The sequence below is a fragment of the Pezoporus flaviventris genome, unplaced genomic scaffold (assembly GCF_033815535.1).
Source record: "Pezoporus flaviventris isolate CSIRO_AGI_PZ_B2104156 unplaced genomic scaffold, CSIRO_AGI_Pfla_v1 ptg000022l, whole genome shotgun sequence".
Taxonomy (NCBI): Eukaryota; Metazoa; Chordata; class Aves; order Psittaciformes; family Psittacidae; genus Pezoporus; species Pezoporus flaviventris.
In genome coordinates, this window is record NW_026892570.1 from 4,030,757 (window position 1) to 4,052,463 (window position 21,707).

At 40.3% G+C, this 21,707-nt stretch overlaps 1 protein-coding gene across 2 annotated transcripts in view; it reads left to right on the forward strand.

Annotated features, from left to right (window-relative positions):
- The window catches only part of DAPK1 (death associated protein kinase 1), a 90,842-nt gene extending 81,186 nt beyond the window's left edge, over positions 1–9,656 (forward strand). For both annotated transcript variants that reach the window (XM_061456304.1, XM_061456303.1), the window contains 5 exons: positions 1,087–1,284; positions 3,536–3,674; positions 4,975–5,095; positions 6,396–6,584; positions 7,235–9,656. In XM_061456304.1, the coding sequence (XP_061312288.1) occupies positions 1,087–1,284; positions 3,536–3,674; positions 4,975–5,095; positions 6,396–6,584; positions 7,235–8,467 (1,880 nt within the window). In that variant the 3' untranslated portion in view covers positions 8,468–9,656. The remainder of the gene's footprint in view (positions 1–1,086; positions 1,285–3,535; positions 3,675–4,974; positions 5,096–6,395; positions 6,585–7,234) is intronic.
- The last annotated feature ends 12,051 nt before the right edge of the window (positions 9,657–21,707 follow it).

Genomic DNA, 21,707 nt, shown 5'->3' on the forward strand with positions numbered 1-21,707 from the left:
TTCTTCATAGTGAAAATGTTCTGAATGCCTTAACAGCTGCAATTTTGATTCTGATTTAGGATTAATCAAGATTTTTGTCTTGGAGGGTGAAAACTATTTATGAATGCAGTATATACACACTAACACATGAAGTGACAAAATGTTCATCCTAGATGCTGAAGAATTTGCCATGCAGCTAAAGCTTGTTCTTTGTCCAGGCTAATTTCCTCTGTCTTTGAAATCAAGTCAAGTTCTGTAGTGAAACAGTTGTGCAACAGACTGTCAGAAAGGGTTTCTTTTATTTCTCTGTGCTGTCTTGATATAAAATGAATACACATGGGTGAACTCTGAATAGCTGTACTCTTAACAGCAGGTTTGAGGTTTCTAGCTTCTAGAAGTTTAAGGTTCATCTTAATCAGCATTTTATTTAAATAGAGGTAGTACAAGTGCAGCAGACTTACCCCTAATCAGATGGTGTATCTGGGAAGTACTGTATACTGCAACACACTAATACTTTTCTCACCTAAAGCTAAAGGAGATGGCAACAAGAAGCATGGATCTGTTGGGATTCTTAACATGGTGATTCTTAAATCCTGAGTTAATAATGTGATGTGAATATTACTGCAATTCTGTAAAGCAGAAGGCTTCTTTTTGTCCCTCAGCTCGTTTTAATAGCAGCAGTGACATGTTAAGAAGAAGAATTAATTTAAATGCCCAGATTTTGGGGGTGAGCGGGAAAAGAAGGGAAGCTGTAACTCTTGTTTTGCAAGTGAATTACAAGGCAAAGGCAAATTTAATGTGTGAGGGTGCATGCGGTTAACACACAGGTGTTTCCATGTGGCATCCAGCTGACTGTCTGAGAGAAATGAATGTGAGAGAGGAACAGATTGTGAGCACCGAACTTCTCAGCCTCTGAAACTGACTGAAACCTCTTCCCTTTGTTCATGATGATTGCATTTGCAGTTGTCATTCTCATACGGGTTTCATAGGGTTTATCTCTGTGAAAGTTTAAATCAGATTAACTCTTTTGTTTGTCTTTCCATGGCTGAAAGATGCTTTGTGCTTACTGATAAAGTGTGATCTTTTCATCTGTTTGTCTGTTTTCAGGAGTTGGTGATTTCAGCATCTGGGAGTTTTCTGGGAATCCTGTGTACTTCTGCTGTTATGATTATTTTGCTGCAAATGATGCCACAGCAATTCACATAGTGCTTTTTAGTCTCGAGGAGCCTTACGAAATCCAGTTAAACCAAGTGACCTTTTGGCTCAGTTTACTGAAATCGTTAGTCCCAGTTGAGGAGCCAATAGGTATGCTCTTCTGCCTGTTAATTAAATAATAGGGAACTGTAGAATAAAGCTTCTTGTCTTTCTCTGCAACTTTGTACATCATCTGTGTTGAGCACTGTTATGTCATCCCCATGTATTCAAACAAACTTCACACAAGATTTCTTAAAGAAAGGGAATTAATCTGTGGAACAAGCCTGAAGAGTTGTACACACCACTTAGGCCAGCTAGAAGTGATCATGAAGTGTGGTGCAGCCTCCTGCGGCACTGGGATTTACATCTGTAAATGGCACATGAAGTTTTATGTTAAATAAGCTGTGTGGAAAAGTGTTTCAGACGGTTGGAACAATTTAAAACCAGTTTTAGATGTATTGCTTAAGTTCCACTTAAATCTAGCCCAAATTAACAGCATTTCCAGCATAAGTTAGTCTTGTCAGTGAGAACAGGACAGAAAATAGTGACATGGCATTATCTCTCAATACATGCAACTTTAATATGTTTAACTAGAGTTGTCTTGGGACTTCAAATATGTTAACCTTTTGGTGTATCGGGGTGTACAGAAATTGCTATTTCTTGTAAATTTGACTTTGTATATTCTCAGACTTTGCACAGGTTTTGAGTAAGTTTATCTGTTTTATATATAAGCTTTCTAACAAAGTTACTCGGCAGGCAAACAGAATTATTTTTTTAATCCTTAAAAGGTCTGTAAGTCTGGGTATGTATACACCATATAAATTGTTTGTGCTTTTAGCTGAGCATTGGTCTGCAGATTGTTGCAGCTTCAGGGATGAACCAGGGTCTGGCATGTGTCTTGGTTCTATGAATCAAAATATTATTCCAGCCAGTGGATCTAGCTCAGCACTCACAAGCATGTATAATGCTGCTAGGGACTCAACAGACAAGCATATTAAGCATTTACATAGTGCAAAGAGTATTTCTCTCTTTTTTGTGTTCTGCTCAATTCTGTGTGCATTGTCTCAGACAAATAATGATAACGATGAGCCCAGGAAGACCTTCAGTTTTCAGTTCAGGCATTTGCACTTTGCATTTTAGATCAAGTTACAGTAGTCACAGAGGTTAACAATATGAGCATTTGGATCTACCCAACATGAAATTACTTCTGGAAGTAAAAGCTCAGAAATATGCAAAAAAAAATCAAAGCTGAAAAAAGCAATGAGTTTGCAATTGTGGAAAGCTATTAACAGCTCCTCAGTCTATAGTGAGGAAGCATAGTTCTTGGTTTGACTGTGTTAGAATTTGTCTCTTCCTGCTGAGCTGATTATCAGCATTATTTAAATACTTTGCTTAAATCAGTGTTTATAATGGTGGGCTCAGTTTGGGTACCCATGCGTTTTTGTACAAGTTCTTTGTAAGTAATCTGTAGTAACTGATGTTAGCAGAAAACTTATACTTTTGGAATTACTTCATTCAGCTGCCAAAAAAAATATATACTAGTACAAAATACTTAACCGTGGAAGTACTATGCAAAGATTTGGGAAAATGTGACTGTTCATGAATGAATCAAGATTCTGTAGCCCTTGGCTGATGAAAACTGATTAGTGATGTAAGCATATTCTCCCATTGAATGTTTTTTTAGATTAAAACAGCAGAATTGGATGTAGTCATTTTTAAAAAAATAGTTTAACAATGTCTCCTCTTTTCTGCAAGATAGTTTGAGAAAAGATTGAAAACTCTTGTGTTCCATCCTGTCACCTCATTCATGTCATTTGTTTCTTTCTTTCTTTCTTATTCTTTTTCATGGTTACTGACAGGCTTTCCTACTTAACTCTCACCTAAGTGAGAGGTCATTGTTTGTGTAAGTACTGCAAAATAGCATTCATGCTAATGTATGAATGTTGACCTTCTGTGTTCTACTTATAGTCCTCTAATGTGTACCTGTAGTATTAAGCATCATCCAAAGATTGAGAGAAACCCTTTGAAGAAGCTGTTATTTTTACTTCTTTTCCTCACACTGTCAAAGTGTTAATAGATGTCATTAGTGTTATTAATGTTTTTGTTAAAACAATAAAGTCATGTAGTATCAATGTATCTGATGATATTCAAGGAGTCTACCTAGATAATCTTATAGGCAAATAAAAACCACAAAGCATCAGTGGTGTACCCACATTGTGGTTGTACTTAGAGCTGGTAAATCCACTGCAAAAAATGAATGGTATGAAGAATGTAAAATGTATTGCTACTTTCCTGGCTTAGTAAGGCAGCCATCTCCATAGGCATGTCTAATAGTGAGGGAGTGCTCTTGTTTCTCTTCCAGCATTCGGTGGAAAGCTGAAAAGTCCACTGCGTGTTGTTCTGGTTGCCACACATGCTGACATAGTGAATCTTCCTCGGCCTGCTGGGGGAGAGTTTTGGTATGACAAAGATATGTCATTGTTGAAAGAAGTAAGGAACAGGTGAGTGGGGAGTGTGATATACACAGCACTTAAACATGCCAAGTGGAAAGAAAGAAAAAATAATAAATGGATAGGAATATGTAAAAGATTTTTATGTGGCTTAAGCTTTATTATTTGATGTTGTGAGTATGTTCAGGAAGCTTATACTGTGCAAATATTTAGTCACTTACCATTAATACAGTGAGCAAGCTGCCTGAAGTGACCTCAAACGAGCTAAGTGATGCAAAAATCAGTTGAGGCTTAGGAAGTCTCACCCTGTAAACACTGGGATTCATCCAAAGATTCATATCAGACATCTGCCTAACACTTGGTACTCAGGTTTTGCACCAGTCTCAGAAAAGTGGGCAGTTCTCAGCTACAGACTCTGGGTGCAAAAGAGGAAGCTTTACAGAAAAGCCACCTTTTGCTCTGAATCGATTTAGGATGGGCAGGAAAAAACTTAAACCTGGAGGTACTCCCTGCACAGTTTGTGAAGAGCTGGGTATTGTGGAGTCACACAGGTGACGAGGTTATCCAAGAGTTACCTAGAAGTTAGGGAAACTTCTAGCCTTTTTCAGCAAATGTTTGGAGAGCATGCTGGTTGGAGATGGAAAAGGGAAATTTGTCATCGACATACTATTGTATAAACTGACAATAATTTATGTTCACAGTGAGCACGTAAGTGAGTAACACATGATATGAGCAACTGTCCATACCTGCAGGCATAGATAATTGTCTGGAGTGCAAGAAATAGATGTGGGAATCCCAGTGCAATAGTGGCAGGGCAGTGTCTTAATCAGTTGAAATAAACCAACAGAAATACCTGCATAATCGTTGATGTTGGAATACTTTTAAATGCAGATAAGTCCAGAGCTAAGAAAACAAATATGTGCTGTTGAAAAAAAAAAAAGGAACTGGAGAAGAGAGCTGGTGTCAGTAGCAATGACAACTGAACTATTCAAAGTGAGAAAAAAGAAAACAGCAAATACAGAGACCTTAAAAATAATTAATTTCCACTACCCCTCCTTTAGTAAAATGTTTGAGTTTGTAATTTCAAGTCTTGTGATGCAGTTGTTACTTTCTAATAAATGTTCAGCCTCCATTTTTTGGAAATACAATTTTCTCTCAATATCTCTGTTTATTTTCAAGAAAATTAGCAGTTGTACTCTCTGTGCTTATAAAATAACTTAGCATAATCAGTACTTAAATGTTTTCATCTTAGGAGAAAAATAACTGTAATTCAAGACTGAAGTACAATTGAATTAAGAAATAAAACTGGATTTGGGACTACGTAAATAATTGCTTGCTTTTCCTCTTTTAGATTTGGAAATGATCTTCAAATTTCAGAAAAGTTATATGTGTTGGATGCTGGAGCATCTGGGTCTAAAGATATGAAGCTTCTCCGAAATCACTTGCAAGAAATAAGAAGCCAGATAATTTCTGTAAGTAGTTTCTAATGGTCTGTGTTGGACCAGCCAAAATGCAAGAATCCTGTGCAATAATTTACTGTAAATGTAGTACTTACATTATGTAACTTCAGTGAGTGCTGTTCAAATTTTTTAGCAGCTTGCATGACAAACATGGTGATAAGGAAACTCCTGACAGCAAAGATTCAGTCAGCATTTTCAAAATTATAGGTGTTTTATTAGGTCATCAAAATGATCTCTTTTAAAAGGAAACAATTCAAGATTTTCAGTTCAAAGTTATAGTTTCATGTTTTTAATTGACAGTGACATTGATTCTGTTAGAAAGATAATTCCCAATATAGATGTGTGAACTGACTATTAATAAACTTTTTACTTTTTTACTGAAAAATGTGTGCTTGGAGGTGTATAGATGTGGCTAAGTATATGTAAATGAGACTGTAGGTAAAATAGCCATGACTTGATGTTATTACTAGGAATCCACAGCATTTCTGGTGATATCACAGGAATCCATAACAACAGTGACCAAGTCAAGTCGATATGCAGCCTGTGCTATATGGTTTTAAATTTCTTCATACCATACTTGTGTGACACACTAAGACGTTCTGTAGCCACTTCTGATAGGCTGTTTTTTTTTTTAAATGAATGAAAAGTGAATGTATTAGTTCATTCTGTAGGAAATGTTTGGGTTCATACCAAATTCAGTCTATTTTACATTCCCAGTGGTCTCTTGATTTAATAAGCTTTTCTTCTCTGACAAAACTTTATCATAGCCACACTCACTAGCTTGAAATCTGGAGGGCTTTGCTGCAGATGTGCATGCTGTGGCTTGAGAGTGCAAGGCAACAGTGAGGTCCAAGAGAATCAATAAATAAAAGTAACATCTTCTGATCTGGTACCCTGCTGTCTCCTCTATTGAAGTAAATTGGCCCCGTACAGATAATGTTGACAATTTCTGAAATAAAGATTATCTTCTAGACCATGAAGTTGGTCATTTGACATTTGACAAGGCAGGACTATATAAACCAAGCTTTGTTTCACATGTCAGGATTCTCTTTGTAATCATGTTTAAAAAATCTTGTTTTAATTTAATTGAAAAACACTTTATTAAGAAAATGTAGATCTTATGGCAAGCAAATGGGAGAGTAAGGGTCCATCACAGGAGGAAGTCTTTAGACATGAATATACGCCATGAATATATTAGACTTTGTAACCTCCATTAAAAAATAAACCCAAAACCAACAAAAAAACCCACAACAACAGTACTGTCATTCTCTGCACAGTAGAATTACAAACATGTTTTCTGTGCTTTCATAAGAGTTGCCCACCTATGACTCATCTGTGTGAAAAAATAATCTCCACACTGCCTTCATGGAGAAAAATGAATGGACCCAACCAGCTGATGTCGTTACAGCAGTTTGTGTACGATGTAGAGGAACACCTTAATCCCCTAGCAAGTGAAGATGACCTACGGCATATTGCACAGCAGTTGCACAGCACAGGAGAGGTAAGTGTTTTTATCTAAATTGCAACTCTTTATTAGCAAGGTGCTGCTCTGGTAGAATATTGATTAATGAGATTGAAGCAGATGTCTGTAGTTTGGAAGTTTGTAGTTGTAGTGTGTCTTGTAGCTTGTAGGTTTTTTTCCTCCTCCCTTTTTAAGACATCATAAAACGTAGACTGGTTAATAATGCTTTTTTGTTATCATTATTGTCCTGTGGCTCCTATTTCATTCAACAGCATTTCCTTGAAACAGGAAGAATTACAGTTTATTCTGTAGTTGTAAGAACGTAAAATACCCAGAAAGTGTAAGTATGATTTCATCTTTAATGAAGCAGTGCCTAATGTGTTAACTGCATATGAGAAATTTGTATGTCCATTAGAAATTGAATCAACGCATAACACCTTTGCATAAACAGCTTGCAGGGCATGGCTAGGCTGTACAGCTGTTGGATTCTAAAGTCTTCATTACTAGTGAAAATCAAGAACAAGACCTGCTCTTTGTTCTGAATACTTGCAAGAAAATAAAATGCACTGTTTGTTTTTCTCTTGTCAGCAGTGCTAACAAAATGATTGGTCAGCAAGTTAGGGAGGAAAGAACATGGGGTATCATGTACTTCACAAGACATAAATAATAACTTTTATATTTATGAACAGATTAACATTATGCAGAGTGAAACTGTCCAAGATGTTGTGCTTCTGGATCCTCGCTGGCTCTGTTCAAATGTCCTTGGAAAAATCCTGTCAGTGGAGAACCCAAAAGCCCTCCATCACTATAGAGGTCGGTACACTCTAGAGGATATCCAGCGTCTGGTGACAGATAGTGATGTGGAAGAACTGATACAGATTTTGGATGCAATGGATATTTGTGCAAGGGACCTTAGCAGTGGAGCAATGGTGGATATTCCTGCTCTCATAAAGACTGACAATCTCCACAGGTCTTGGACAGATGAGGAGGATGAGGTGCTGATTTATGGTGGTGTTAGAATCGTTCCTGTGGAACATCTTACCCCATTTCCGTGTGGAATTTTTCATAAAGTTCAGGTGAATCTCTGCAGGTGGGTTCATCAGCAAAGCACAGAGGGAGATGCAGATATACGTCTATGGGTAAATGGATCAAAGATTATGAATCGTGGAGCTGAGCTTTTAGTGCTGCTGGTCAACCATGGTCAGGGTATAGAGGTTCAAGTTAGAGGACTGGAAACAGAGAAGATCAAGTGCTGTTTACTTCTGGATTCTGTATGCAGCACCATTGATAATTTAATGGCCACAACTTTACCAGGCCTTCTGACTGGGAAATACTACCTTAGTCCTCAGCAGCTGAGGGAACATCATGAACCAGTAATGGTCTACCAGCCTAGAGACTTTTTCCGTGCACAGAGTCAAAAAGAGACATCACTAACTAACACTATGGGGGGATATAAAGAGAGCTTTAGCAGTATACTGTGTTTTGGGTGTCTTGATGTGTACTCCCAGGGAAGCCTAGGAATGGATATTCATGTTTCTGATCTAAATCTACTTACCAGGAGAAAACTAAGTCGACTTTTGGATCCACCTGATCCTATGGGGAAAGACTGGTGCCTTCTGGCCATGAACCTAGGCCTCCCTGATCTTGTTGCAAAGTACAATACAAATAATGGAACACAAAATGACTTTATCTCGAGCCCAGTCCATGCTCTCCTGCAGGAGTGGAGTAATGCTCCCGAGAGCACTGTAGGTATCCTAATGTCTAAGCTGAGGGAATTAGGTCGCAGAGATGCAGCAGATTTTTTACTGAAGGCATCTTCTGTATTCAAAATAAATTTAGATGCTAATGGTCCAGAAGCTTATGCTTCTAGTTGCAACAGTGGCACTTCTTATAACTCAATTAGCTCTGTAGTGTCACGGTAAAAGCAGGTGTTTTGCATGGACATACTTTCAAACTGCAGAAAGGATAAGAGATACAGTACAAAAAGTTCTGTGCATTTTAGTTTATGAGCTCTTACATCAAAGGATCATTATCCTTCTCTAGCACCACCTTTTGTGCATAAACTTTCTACTTCTAACTGTGAATTGTTGCTCTTTATCTATTAAAAAGGCTGGTGTACTTCTGGTGTTTCAGAGTTATTCTTTATACATAATGTGCTGCTTAATACTGCCATCTTAACTGGAAAGTTTTCACTTTTATGTACTGCAAATGTTTTTATAAAATACTTTGAGTCTCCCCATAACAGGCAAGGGGAGAGGAATAGCACATATTACCTGAAATGTATATGTCTTATACACACCCTTTTTTTTTAAAAAATTCCATCACATCCTCTGCTTAACATTTTCTTATATTTGTAAGGAGAGAAAAGAAATCCACCATTTGTGGTCAATCTGACTGAATTTCAAACCATCTTACTGTTTTTAGCTGATAAAGTGAGTGCCTTTTGCAGAAGGGAGGGTGCAGTTGATTTGAATGACCCTGCTGGAGTTACAAGAACATGCTACCTCTGTTTCACTTAAATCGTCTGCATGCTTATCATTGCGAGTGGTGCTTGCCTTTTGATTTTTTTCTGCACTTCTAAGACATTGGTGATAACTCACACAGAGCATTCTTGTACCAGTACTATGGGTATAGACATGTGATACCTAATCAACTTCAATTACAGTGGGATCATAATGTGAAAATCTCTTAAACTTGCCAATTACCATGCTTCATTATTTCCGTGCACCTCAGGTAAAAGTTAGCTTTTCATTATAGAATTCGAAAAACACAAGTGTTGGTTACTGCGGAAAAATATTGTAGAGCTGTCAGTCGTTTGTGTGTAACAAAGGTTTTCTACTATTAGATCCTGCATTACTTTACTTCCTGTACTTGAAAACTTCGATGGGGATAAAAACAAAAAGGAAGCAAGGTTTCTTGCAGTGATAACTTTAAAATTGATAGGAGGGAATATGAACCATTTTCTGTTTTGAAAAGCATGTAATTTAATGGTGCGATGTGTGTTTGTTTATATATATTGTATGTACATACATTAATACTATTTTTTCCTTAATCTTACAATGTAGTAAAATTTTAAAGGATTTTTCTACAAATAAACTGTTGCTTGTTGCATCCGTGTCGTTCATATTCTGTATTTGAAAGGGACTGAAACTTGTCTTTTCCTTAGTGTCTCAATCCTGGAGAGGCAGTGCTTGGCTTCTGAAGTCCTGGGAACCCTCTGTTTCATTTCAGGGGAATTTCTTAGAAATCAGGAGGAATATTTATTCATTTTTTACTGCAGAGGTGGTCCCTCTGCAGCAGAGGGATTTGCATTCTGGTTGACAAATGGTAAGCCAAAGCTCTGTGCTACATAGCTTCTCCTTTGTGTTTTTCTGCAATGGAAACCAAAACAGCAGACATGAGTTTGTCATCAGGAAGCTTCGAGTATGCTGTGCTGCAAAGGGGATTAACACTGCATTAGAGCCTGTGCTGCAGTATTAGTCCTTTACATTAAGGATCCCCTCATCATGGGGGTTGGAACTATATAATCTTAAGGTCCTTTCCAACCCTAACCGTTCTACGATTCTATGACATGAGCGCTATGGCTGCTCATTTAAACCCTCAGCATCACTCACTGATAGCTGCACAGTCTCAGTACAGCACTCTATGCAGGCCGCTCTGCACAATACCTCCTCCCTGTGTATGCTGCAAAGGAGTTAAATAGTCATCTCTTAAATTGATAGTTGTCATTTTCCACTGCCTTTCTTTCCATATTTTCTCTTGTTTCATTAAATTCTTCCCCCGGCATCACTGGGCTCCTTTGTTAGACATTTCTTGAAGTCTTAGTCCTCAGTGAGCAATGTGGTTAATGCCAGTACTAACCTGAGGTGTCTGTGCTCTGATAGTCTGCCTCCAATGAACCGAGTTCAGTGTCTCCCACCAGTGCCCAAAGTTGCTCAGTGAGGAGCTCAGCTTTCCACAGGCTGTATTCACTTAGGTCATATCATGGCCACCTCCATGCCTCAACTTCCCTCTCTGAACACATTCAGCACTTTTTTTGAATTCTGGTATGTGGAGGGGTCTTTCTCATCTCATAAGACTTTATGGTTTTCTTGCTGATTTCCTTAGGCCTGTTTTCAAGAATCAAATTTGAAGTTACCTTCACTGAGTCCATGTGACTGCAGTAGAGCAGGACTTGCCATCAGAAGCCTTTTCAGAGCAGAGACTACTCCGAGATGCCTTTCCAAAGCAGGGTTGTCAGCAGTGTCTGTTAGTTTGGGATTTAGTTCACCACTGTACTGCTTGTGGTGGAGTGGCAAGATTTTGAGATACCAGGTAGCTCCTACCCTGCCTGCCTCCTGTGTTGCTTTATGCGTGGTTGACTGACCAACATTGATGCAATAGTCTTTTGCCCTTTTTCAGCATGTTCCTGACATGCAGAAAACAACAGCATGTTCCTGACAACTCTCTGCTTCCATTTACTGTAAAATACAGCCCTTATTTTACAGCCTGTAAAATAAGAGTATAAATGACTTAGCAGATGCTATGATGTTTCCTTGAACAGCAGTGACAGCCTATTGCATCATTTACAGTTTTCATGGTAATAGGCTCAGGAAAGTGAATCACAGACATAGGATAGCTTGCATTGCTTTCCTACAAGTCATGTGCCACTGACAAAAAAAAATTGTTGTCCTAAATAACACAAAAAAAAAAAGGTTAGCAGAGTGATAAAAGTGGACATCCCTTCAGCTGCTTCACTTTTACTGATTGCCTGTTTTGCTTTGTGAATGCCACTAAGAGCAGAGCTTCATTCCGCAGTTTTTAGAACTGTGTTTAACATGCACTGAGCCTGCTTTACTCACCTCAGAAATTGAGGGAATGCAGGTCTTTGCAAGATCAAAGCACTTTAGCCATAAATGTACAGTATGTATAGTTTGTTCAAGGAACATGCTGAGTTCAGTTCCTGATAGTGAAATAAGTGAGGCTGGATATTCTTAAGAGACTCTCTACTTTCCACTTCTTTCTGGCCTCAGCACAGAGCTTCTGAAACAGAATTTTGAAGATAAAGCAGATAAAGTCAAACATTTCATTTTGTCTTCAAAATCCATAATGCAGACAAACTCTCAAGCTTGCAACACAGTTACTCAAGGCCAGATGCATTACAGATGGCCTTCCTGTTTAGACGTGTGTTACTGGCATCTGGATTCAAAACATTCTGAAGAAGGTGGTGATAGGGAAGAAGCAAACATTTTGGTGCAAAACATTTTTCCAAGCTGAGTCTTTTCTCTCTGCCATGCAGCAGGGTAGGGAAGTGCTTCATATTGCTGTTTGTATTAGGGTTTACTGGGTTTTACTGTCTGTGGGAGTTCTGCTGCTGACCAGACTGATAAATTTGAAAAGCCACAAGAGGTAAGTGGCTACATGCAGATGATTTTAGGGTGGGACAAGAAGGGCATCCAGAGGTGACCTTGGCTGGAAGTGGGATATATATGATTCTTCTTGCCTGAAGATGGTGTAAACTGGAGACAGCCACAGGTTTTAGGATCCCTGTGATTCAAATGATTGACAAAGAGTTGTGGACTACAGGGATTTAGCGACTCCCAAATGTTAAAAAGGTTGACAGAGCCAGGAGGCTTAGAAAGGAGCCAGAACACAGTTTCCTAAATGGTGAGGTCTCTAGAGAGAGTAACAGTGAATCTGTTAATGCTGGCTGTGCTGGAGCAAATTCCAGGACCTGAACGTGTGCTGGCTACATTCCCCACTCCAAGGAGTTCCCTTTCAGTTCATTGCATCCTTTTAAAACATGTGCCTCCATTTGATTCATATTGCTACTTCAGCTTGCCAGTGAAAGTGAGGAGTAACGCCTAAGTTGTAACTTAGTAAAGTAAGTAAATGATGCTTTCTGTTGGCTGAAACCTCTCTCTAGGCCAGAGGAGATGAAGCAGTGCAGTATCTTCTTTGAAGGTGGCCCGAAAGCACTATGTACAATATTAAAATTTATTTCTATTTGACTTTGTTTTTTAAATCACCAAAAATACTAAACATTACCAGAGATTCGCTCCCATGTTTTTTCAGTCTTTGTCTGATTTGGAAGGCAAGGTAGTAGGTAGAAAAGAGGAAGATGCGTGAGACACAAAAGGGTTATGGCCAAGCCACTCAGACTTTGCTTGTAGAAGTGTTTGTGTTTTCTATATACAGCTCATCTGACTGTATATAGAAGAGGACTGCTGGTATTCCTCTGTGTGGCTATACCATTTATCATAACAAGCTTTATAGGAACAGTGGAGCCAACAGCTAATGCTGCCACAGAGCCAGAGGAGGATCATGGTGGATGCTGACAGCCTGGGCCTATACTTCCTCCTCCTGCTGTGAAACATCATAGTACCTGCTGCAATAATTAAGGCATTTCTAGCTTCTGTGTGTCCAGGTTCAGGAATATGCTCTCTCTCGTACCTGCACAGGATCCAAAGAGTGCAGTCCGGTGAGGCATCTTTACTGCTGACTTGGGCACTGTTGCAGCTGAGCGTAAGTGACCTGGAGAAGCTTTAGGCCATCTGTGTTGAAGTATAATCATGATGCTTCTGCTGCATCTTGGCATCTAAGGCTGGGTTGGGGGGGGTTACCTGCCAAAGGTGGTGGAATTCATATGAGTAAGTACAGGCTGGGTGAGACACATGAGGTGCACAGGGTGGGGAGGATAAAGTTCTGCTTTTCAAAATGTTGTCAAGGAAACATGGGAGAGAAGGGAGAACTCTTGCATTATTGGAGTTAGACTGCTGATGCTGTTAAAGGATGATGTGTGTACGACTTTCTGAGTCGCTGTGCTTCATTTTCGAGCTGCTTTTTGTATTGCAAAATCCACTATTTTAGCCTGCCCACAAAAAAAAAAAAATGTGTATTTGATTGTTATAGTGTATTCTATTTCCCTTGGAAGTGAATCAGTCTTACTTGAATTTCCCCTGTGCGGGAATACTTACAAGCCAAAATGTATGTAGTAGAGTGAGTCAGCTGCACAGAGGGAACACAAAGAGGAAGGGTCATCTGCTTGGAATATTACCATGGAAATCAGAGGGTATAGGTCTTGAATTTTGTGCTGAAGGTAGTATGTGAGTGCACATGAAAGCCGGTGCCAAACCCCCATAAGTTTCCTAAACCTATGGTATGTACCATTCCTAAGGTACATATTTGCAGAAGCAGCAGGAGATTATTTTGGAGGCATTTCTACCCATTAAAGGCTTTGACAGCTAAGATTACATTCTCTGATACATTTATACATAAGGAGCAAAACCACCATCCCCTACGCCTAGAACATTTTGAATCAAAATTTTCTACAGGCCCCTGGGGATTGTGTTGGCAGCTTGAGAATATTGTAGCAATTAGTCTGGAAATTGTGGAAGGAGCTGAGTCACCATAACCAAATTAGCATCAGATAGGATGGGCTGAATTTCCTCAGTTGCTCAAGGAAATACAGCTTGCAGCTGTTAGACCTGGCAGTCAAGTGCCAGTAAAGAGTGTCAAGGGAAGCTTTTGAGGAAGTGACCTGCAGTATCAGTCTGTTAATTGACGTTCAGAAATAAGCTGCATGAATGTATAAACTGATGGATTAACACAGCTTCCATGTATGCTTCAGGAACTGAATCAAAGCCCAGAGCTCCAAAGTGCTACTGGGAAGAGGATTTCCAGACCTCTTTATCCCAGGTAATGCTACCTGGCTGAGAAGCACTTCGCAAAGCAGTTGCTGCTGCCTTCTCAGGAAAATATGAAAAGGAACTTAATCTACTGGTGTCGGCTTGGGTGTAGAGAGCAGGTGTAAAGAATGAACACAAAGCCATCAAATGACCTCCCCAGTTGCCATTCACTCTCCAAGGCCCAGTCTCTTCTATAATTAACAAAACAGTGAGAATATGATTTGGCGGAAGGTCAAGGAGTGTTATGGGAAGACTCACTTTTTCCCGCTGTGACTTAACACCATGCAGTTAACCCAGTTCTTACTATCATGGCTAGGAAAGCCCTGTAGGAACTCCCATAGTCACCAAAGAAAAGCGTGTCAGGGAGAAATTCTGGCTTCTTCAGTAAGGATATTCAGTTATTTAAACATTGCAGTCTTCCATGCTAGTGCAGTAGTTTCACAACTCCCCTACCAGACCTGCCTTTCTGCTTTGAGTTACTCACTGCAGGAAGGAGTGCTATGTCACTTGTGCAAAATGCCATCTGCAGCACCAGGTGAGTCAGGCATTGCACGCAATAACACCACAGGTCAAAGTAAATGGACGTGGTGGCTGCTGTCGCTGCCCAGATAAATGTGACGGTCCCAGGGCCTCTCTCTACTGTCAGATCAACCACATTCCTGACCCCAGGACATGCAGTATGGGTGTGATACCTCTGACTTTCCCATGCTTTAGCTGCAAATACAAAATACCACATCCATTGATGAGAACAGAAGGCCAACTGTCTTATGTTTTCTTTATGGTGTGATTGACATGAAGCATCTTTCACATTCCACCAGTGAGCTCAGGAACAGGCTTTGGAAGCACAAAGGCATCTTGCTAAACTCAGATTTGATACTCATGTATTTGTATAAAGCTCAGTACTACTGCATTAAGAAGTATGGGAAACATTCCTGCCTCATTCAGCATTCATTGGACACCGCTTTTTCATTCTGAGAAGTGAAGCCAATCTCTATGTAAGTGCTGGAAACCTCTTGTTTTCAGCACGTGTTTATAGTCTCCATCTTTGGGCCATGTTGGTTTTAGGATTTTTGAGATTTCAATGAAATCTCAAAAAAAAAAAAAAAAATTTCCCCAGAAGATAAACATAACCTTTGATAGCAATTTTCTACTCATATGAGTTATTAATAGAGACTGCCACTGTTACTTTAACTGGTAAGTGAAATACTATGCAAATTGTTTCTGTCATTAGAAGAATTAGTTTCAAAACTAATCCACTAAAACTAAAATCCACTATCAATCTAGAGCCACAATTCCATGTTATGCTTTTACATACTAACTACCACAGCAGTCATGACTTCTCTATGCCTCTGCATGACAGGAATGAAGACTACTCTCCCTAACAGGTATTTAGTAGATCTGTGCATACACAGTAAGCATGAAACCTGTGGTACTTTCTACAGGTGGTCAGACTTATAAGGACCGCTTATGCCCCTGGAACCTTATTCTTAATACCAGCCAGGCCCAGAGCCACACTTTGCATAAGCTGAAGCCAATTTCCATTTGTAGCTTGGAGGAAGTGACCTGCAGACCTGGCCTCACTCCTACTCAGGACTATCTGGGTTACGTTTCTCTGCCTACCCTTTTACTCCTGTTATCTGCCCAGAACTCCACATGTTTATCCAGCCTGAGGTGAATCTCAAGAAGTGGACCAACAGTGCTAAAGATTTTTTTGAGAAGCTCTAAGATCAGGTGCAGGTAAGGTCATTTCAGTTGCAATAAAAAGCTGCTTTTATGCTCTTTCTGCAGCTTCCAGTTAAAAAAAAATAAATCTGCCAAGTCATTTGTCTTTTTCAAATCTAAATTTGATTTGAAATGCAATGAAGTCTGGAAAGCCTTTAGTATATTGATTGGGGCTATATTCTGAAACATGACTATTAAGAAATCAGGTTGGAATCGCTCATTGGAGACATCATAGAATCATAGAATCATAGAATGGTTAGGGTTGGAAAGGACCTTAAGATCCAACCCCCCTGCCATGGGCAGGGACACCTCACGCTAAATCACATCACCCAAGGCCTCGTCCAGCCTGGTCTTGAACACTGCCAGGGATGGAGCATTCACAACCAAGAATGCTTTCTTTTGCTCCAAGCAGAAGTCCAACTTCTCTCTCCTCTGCTTGGCAGAAGTGTGTTTCTGCTTGGTTTCCTGTGTTTTCCCAACAGAAGACTCTGTACCATGGACCAGAGAGCACTTGCCAACACTTACAAATCCCAGATGTACTGTGTCACTTCTGCAATTCAGACAAGGCCTCCATTAGCAGAAGCAACCCAGAACAGTGGCTTCTTGACGTTCTCTGTTGCCATCAGGCAGGGTGTGGTGCTAGGTTATTAAACTGCCCCTGCCACCTAGTTCTCATCTGACACATGCTTAATTGTGAGGATGTCCTTCCTCTTGTTAGTGTTTGAATCAGTCCAACTGTTGATGAGAGACATTGTCCAAATCATGCTACTGTAAAAATTTACAGCCATGGCCATAGTATTATGGTAGAGCCAAGTTAAGACTCCCAAATGTCGTCTCCTCACATTTCCCAGCATTAGCCAGGAATGGCACAATCATATTCCTGATGAGCAGAGATGCAGTAGTTGATGTGGCCAAGGGACTTCTACTGGACTGCCCTAATAAGAGATGAGGACTACAGTGCAAGCCATAAGTGAGAAAGTTTATTCAAGTGTCCTCTGTCATCTCTGGCCATTTCTATAAATTATATGAAATGGGGCTGATGATGAAAGTAGAATGGAAATGTGAAAAATAAGGAAATGTGTGAAATCAGTGGCTCCTTGACCTTGCCAAATGGTTGAGTATGTTACGTACTAGTGTCTGTTGATCAAAGCTGCAGTGTTCAGATGTCAAGAACTGAAACTAGAGACTAGGGTCAAAAAAAGTTTCATGCTCCTGTATGAGGAACAAATTTCACAAGCTATCTCCCTTTGCTGTATCACAAATAACTACAGTCCTGACTTTTAGCTCATTGGGGCACCAAATTTCAGGGACAGTTTCAAATCTGGGAAGCCAGATGTGCTCCTCCTAATCTCTGCTCCTCGAAGCCTATCTCTGTAATCCTGCTCCAAGGAGCCAATTAAAGAAAATGTTTTGGGGAGCAGGAATGAAACAAGCAAGTTGAAATAGCCAAATTAGAGAACATAGAAATAGCCAGACTAGAGAACATACTGATGGCATTAACCTTTAAAAATATCTGAACTGCTTTCTGTAGGGAGCACAGACAATTTTAACTGCTGGCAGGAAGCAGTGATGACAAATCCCCTGCATTACTCCCTGTGCTGCAGTGTCCTGAAAGGGGTAGGCCCTGGTTCACTTGCAGTCCTGGTAAACAAGGCAACTGGGAAATAGATTAACAGCTCTTTCTAAAGCCGGACCATGTTCTAGTATGGGTTCCTGGAGAGTTCTGTACATACAGTTCTCGCAGAACCCATTTACATCTATTGCAAGAGGGAGTCTAATTCTGCTAGCTTAGTGAGTGCTGTATTCATCTTTAAGCTCTCTTGGAAAAGCAGCATGGTAGAGCTTAGTGGGAAACAGTAAACAAAACTTAGCATGCAGCAGCTAATGTAACTACCTTCGGAGCAAAGAGGAGCAGGTGCTCTTCTGGCCAGTAGCCACAGTTCGAAGCCTTACTGCATACGTTTCAGTCAGGAGACTGCTGGCAACTGATCAGTGGATTTGTCCAAGGCTGACATCTCTTATCTGCAGGGCAGCTGGCTTGCATGCGAATTTATAACTACGCTCAGGACAGCTGATGGGGGTTAGATACCTTGTTGCAGTAACATCTGTGGTTTTGACATTTTGCTTTTTCTTCTATCTTTAATCCAGAGCATTTTCACAACAATGTCAGGAGATAGACAGTTTGTATAAGAGTAGGTGAATTTGATGCTGGCTGATCTAAATTCCTGCTCAGCTTGTCATAGAAGAGACTTTAATCAAGTTCTGCCATATCTCAGGTCTTGAAACCGTAAGACTTGCATTGGATTTGCCCAAGTACCTGAGGCTAAACTAAGGTGTGTCGCACTGAAGGGGGAAGTCCTGTCCTCTCCACCCTTGCTTTGCCATCTTTTGGCCTCTTACCTGGCATGCCCAGCCAGTTTGGCTCACTGATACACCAGGAAGCTATCACTTTGGTTTGAAGGCTTTGTCTGCAGTCCAATGAGCTTGCTGCCACAGCTTAGAGCAGGAATGAGAAGTCAACAGGACAGGGAAGGGCCAGAATGCCTTTTTCTCAGCAGTAATGCTGGTTTAAATCAGCCTAAGATGCTTGGTAAACCACACCCAGAAATAGTTTAAAACCCTGTAAAGGTTTGACTTCAGTATTTGTTTTAGCTAACAAATCATTTCTACAAGCTCTGGTAAAACTGTTGTCCAGATGTCAGTGCTTCTTGGCAGAAAAGACATTTTAAAGAGATCACAGTAAACTAAAACAGTCCTCTACCCACTTCTAGGGAACTAGCAACTATTCCAGAAACACTGGCAAGTGTGAGATGGTAAAGCCTGTACCCTGCGGGATGGTTAACCAGAAAAGCTAGCCCTAAGCACCAATTACATCTGCTCCACTGTGGAGGAGAGGGCAGCATGGCAAATACCCCCTGTGGGATTCAGCTCTCCTGACTCATGGCCATCCCTGAAATACTAGGAATAGTGTTTTGTTTTGCTCCCATTAGCAAATGAAGAGTGACATCCACAGCCCTTTCCTTCTCTCAAGCTCTGTCTGGGTACAGCTAATTCTGGTCCATCTCGTGATGAAGGAAATGTTACTACTGAAGCAAGGATAAGGGAGTTTGCTTCTCCTGCCTGTGCCACAGGATTCTTGTGGCATTGCTGAAGTTGCAGAGTCCATCCTTGACTCATCCCTCTGCAGTGCATAGGCAGATAATAGTACTACCCTGCCTGTGAGGGCTGGACTGAGGCTCAGCACAGCGAGTGTTTCTAAAACTGGTTGTAGTCTCAGTGCCACAGACCTCTACACCTTCACACTGCTTTGGCTAGACTTCTTAGAGATTACAGGGCATGTTGTGGTCCTACAGCATTGTCACAGAGATGCAGATGTGGGCTTTACATGCTGGAACAAAACAAAACATTAGCTGGAGATGTTGATCAGAAGACACAGAACATGAAGAAGAAATACAGTACTACTTACGATTAAACATTTCTGAGTAAAGCTCATCTGTGTGCCATTTCACCCCTTTAATCTTTTTTATTATGCTCAAGCAGGTATTTTTAGTCTATTGGCATTTGGATTTGTTACTTTCAGTCAGAAAAGAAGGGGGAAACCCCCTGATTTTACAGCAGCTGCTGTAAATGCTTCTTACACCAACATAATGAGCAAATGGAATTAAAAATCAAAGTACTGTTACAAAGCAAGGTTCACTCTTCCGTTGCTTGCACACCAAATATTACTGGTGGTTTCAAGACCTCAGTCTAGATCACTGCCTGGGAAAGCATTAAAAAAACAAACCAACAAACCTTACTGATTCTGTAAGTGAATCAGAAAGCACTTTCCCAAGTATTTTAATAAACCCTGATGCATGTAAAGGATGCTCTGTGATCCCCATTAATTTAGGAAGGATTTGGGAATCTGTATTTGAATTTTTTCCTCTTCACCTATAAAGCAAATGTAAATAAGTAGGAAGGACTGGGCTGTGCTGTGGGGAAAAACTGTTAAGTTTAGGACAAGCAAGGGATCTGTCATCACTTCAGGGGTGGGTAACATTGGCTTTCACACACACCCACTTCCAAAGTGCAGAGGTATGACTTTTGCCTTTTCAGCAGTAAAGAAAATATACCAGCTAGGATCTGAAATACCTTTGCATTGACTTAGAAGACAAAAAGTAGTTTTCCCTGTCTGAAATGGAAAGGAAAAGAAACAAAAATTACTTCAAGTGAAAAATTAAAGACAGGTGAGAAGGGCAAAATGTCAGCAAGCAAGTTTCTCACAGGAAACAGTTCTTCCAGGCTTTTGGTTAAGCATTTGCCTATTTGAACAAACTGCTTTTTTCTTTCTTTTCTTTTTTTAGAGGTTTTTGGTTTGTTGTTTTTTTTTTTTTGTCCCTAAGTGTTTAAGGGTGTTTTGTTCAAACTGTTCAAAGCTAGCCCTCGAGTAGTTGAGTAAAGATAAAAACCAACAACAGAACGTGTGTAGTGCTAAGCAGAGGAGTCACCCAATCAGCCTGTGTGAAGATTCTTCACAGTACTTTGAAGTATTTTAAGCACTGGTAGGAAAAAACACTGAATACTCTTGCAGTCTGAACTAAGAAGCCTGTATTTTGAAGATTTTGTTGGAACCAAAGATATTCTTGGAGGAAATAATCTATGGGCACTTCCTTTCCTGATCTTATTTTCCCCTTGTAAGATTTTCACTAAGTATTTATCAATAGTCTTAGTGCAGGAGTGGGACTGCAGTCCCACATTCTGAAGCCTCTGTGCTGTGTTTCTGTAAAGAAACAGGAACCTACCATTTTGATTCCCTCAGAAGAGATGTTTTTACAGTGTCATCACAGGCAGCTTCAAAAGGTGCCCACTGGAATTTGATGAGTTTCTAAAAGTAGATACCCAAACTGCCTTCTGACAGCATCAACAACCAGACGTACAAAGTGGTGACTATCTCTGACCTCTTCCTGGCTATATCAGTTTGCTTATCAGCAGCACTGAGAGAATAACATGCATGTCTCTCAGTAAGGACTGCCATAAGGGGGCTACCAGTAGATGTCTGGAGCTGGCAGACAGAGACGCAGATGCTGTAACTGGCAATCCAGCATAGACACAGATAAGAAAGTTCAGATTTGTCAACATGGAGGAACAGGGGGTGGGAGGGTGGTATGGGGCTTTCTGAGGGCATCCTCAAAAAACTCTAATGTGGTATGATACATGCCAGCTCAGAGATCCTTGTAATTCCAATTACCGCATAGAAGAGAGATTGCAAGGGAATACAGAGAGATGCAACTGTGCAAACCCCTGTTTGTCATGTCAGTTATAAGCAAGCTGCACCTTGTGCTGGAAAGATGCTCCAGCCACTTCTCAAACAAGTTGTACTCTAAGTTAGTGCAGTCCAAGATCCAAGACCAGCTTCAGTGCTTGCTTTCTCACTCTCAAATGTTAGAACAGTATTTGCTGCCGCTTCTATCCTAAAAGCCATCCAGACTAAAACTGCAGGTGCTGCACTTCGGTATGAATCATAGCATAAATATCACCACAGTCACTGCTCATCACAAACAGGTTTATTTCAAAATGACCATTGCAACATGCCTCCTTTGTTTGGCTGTCTTACAATCCTTCCTCAACTCCTGCCAGCACACTTGCCACTGGGAGGTGAAAGAGATGGTCTTTTTTCACCCACCCCCCCCCCCCCCCCGTCACCTTTGGAGGTACAAGCTGCTCAATTCACCTCTAAAAGGAGGTGAGAAGTCTCTCCTTTGACCATTCTCTAAGATAAACAAATGTGGTGATT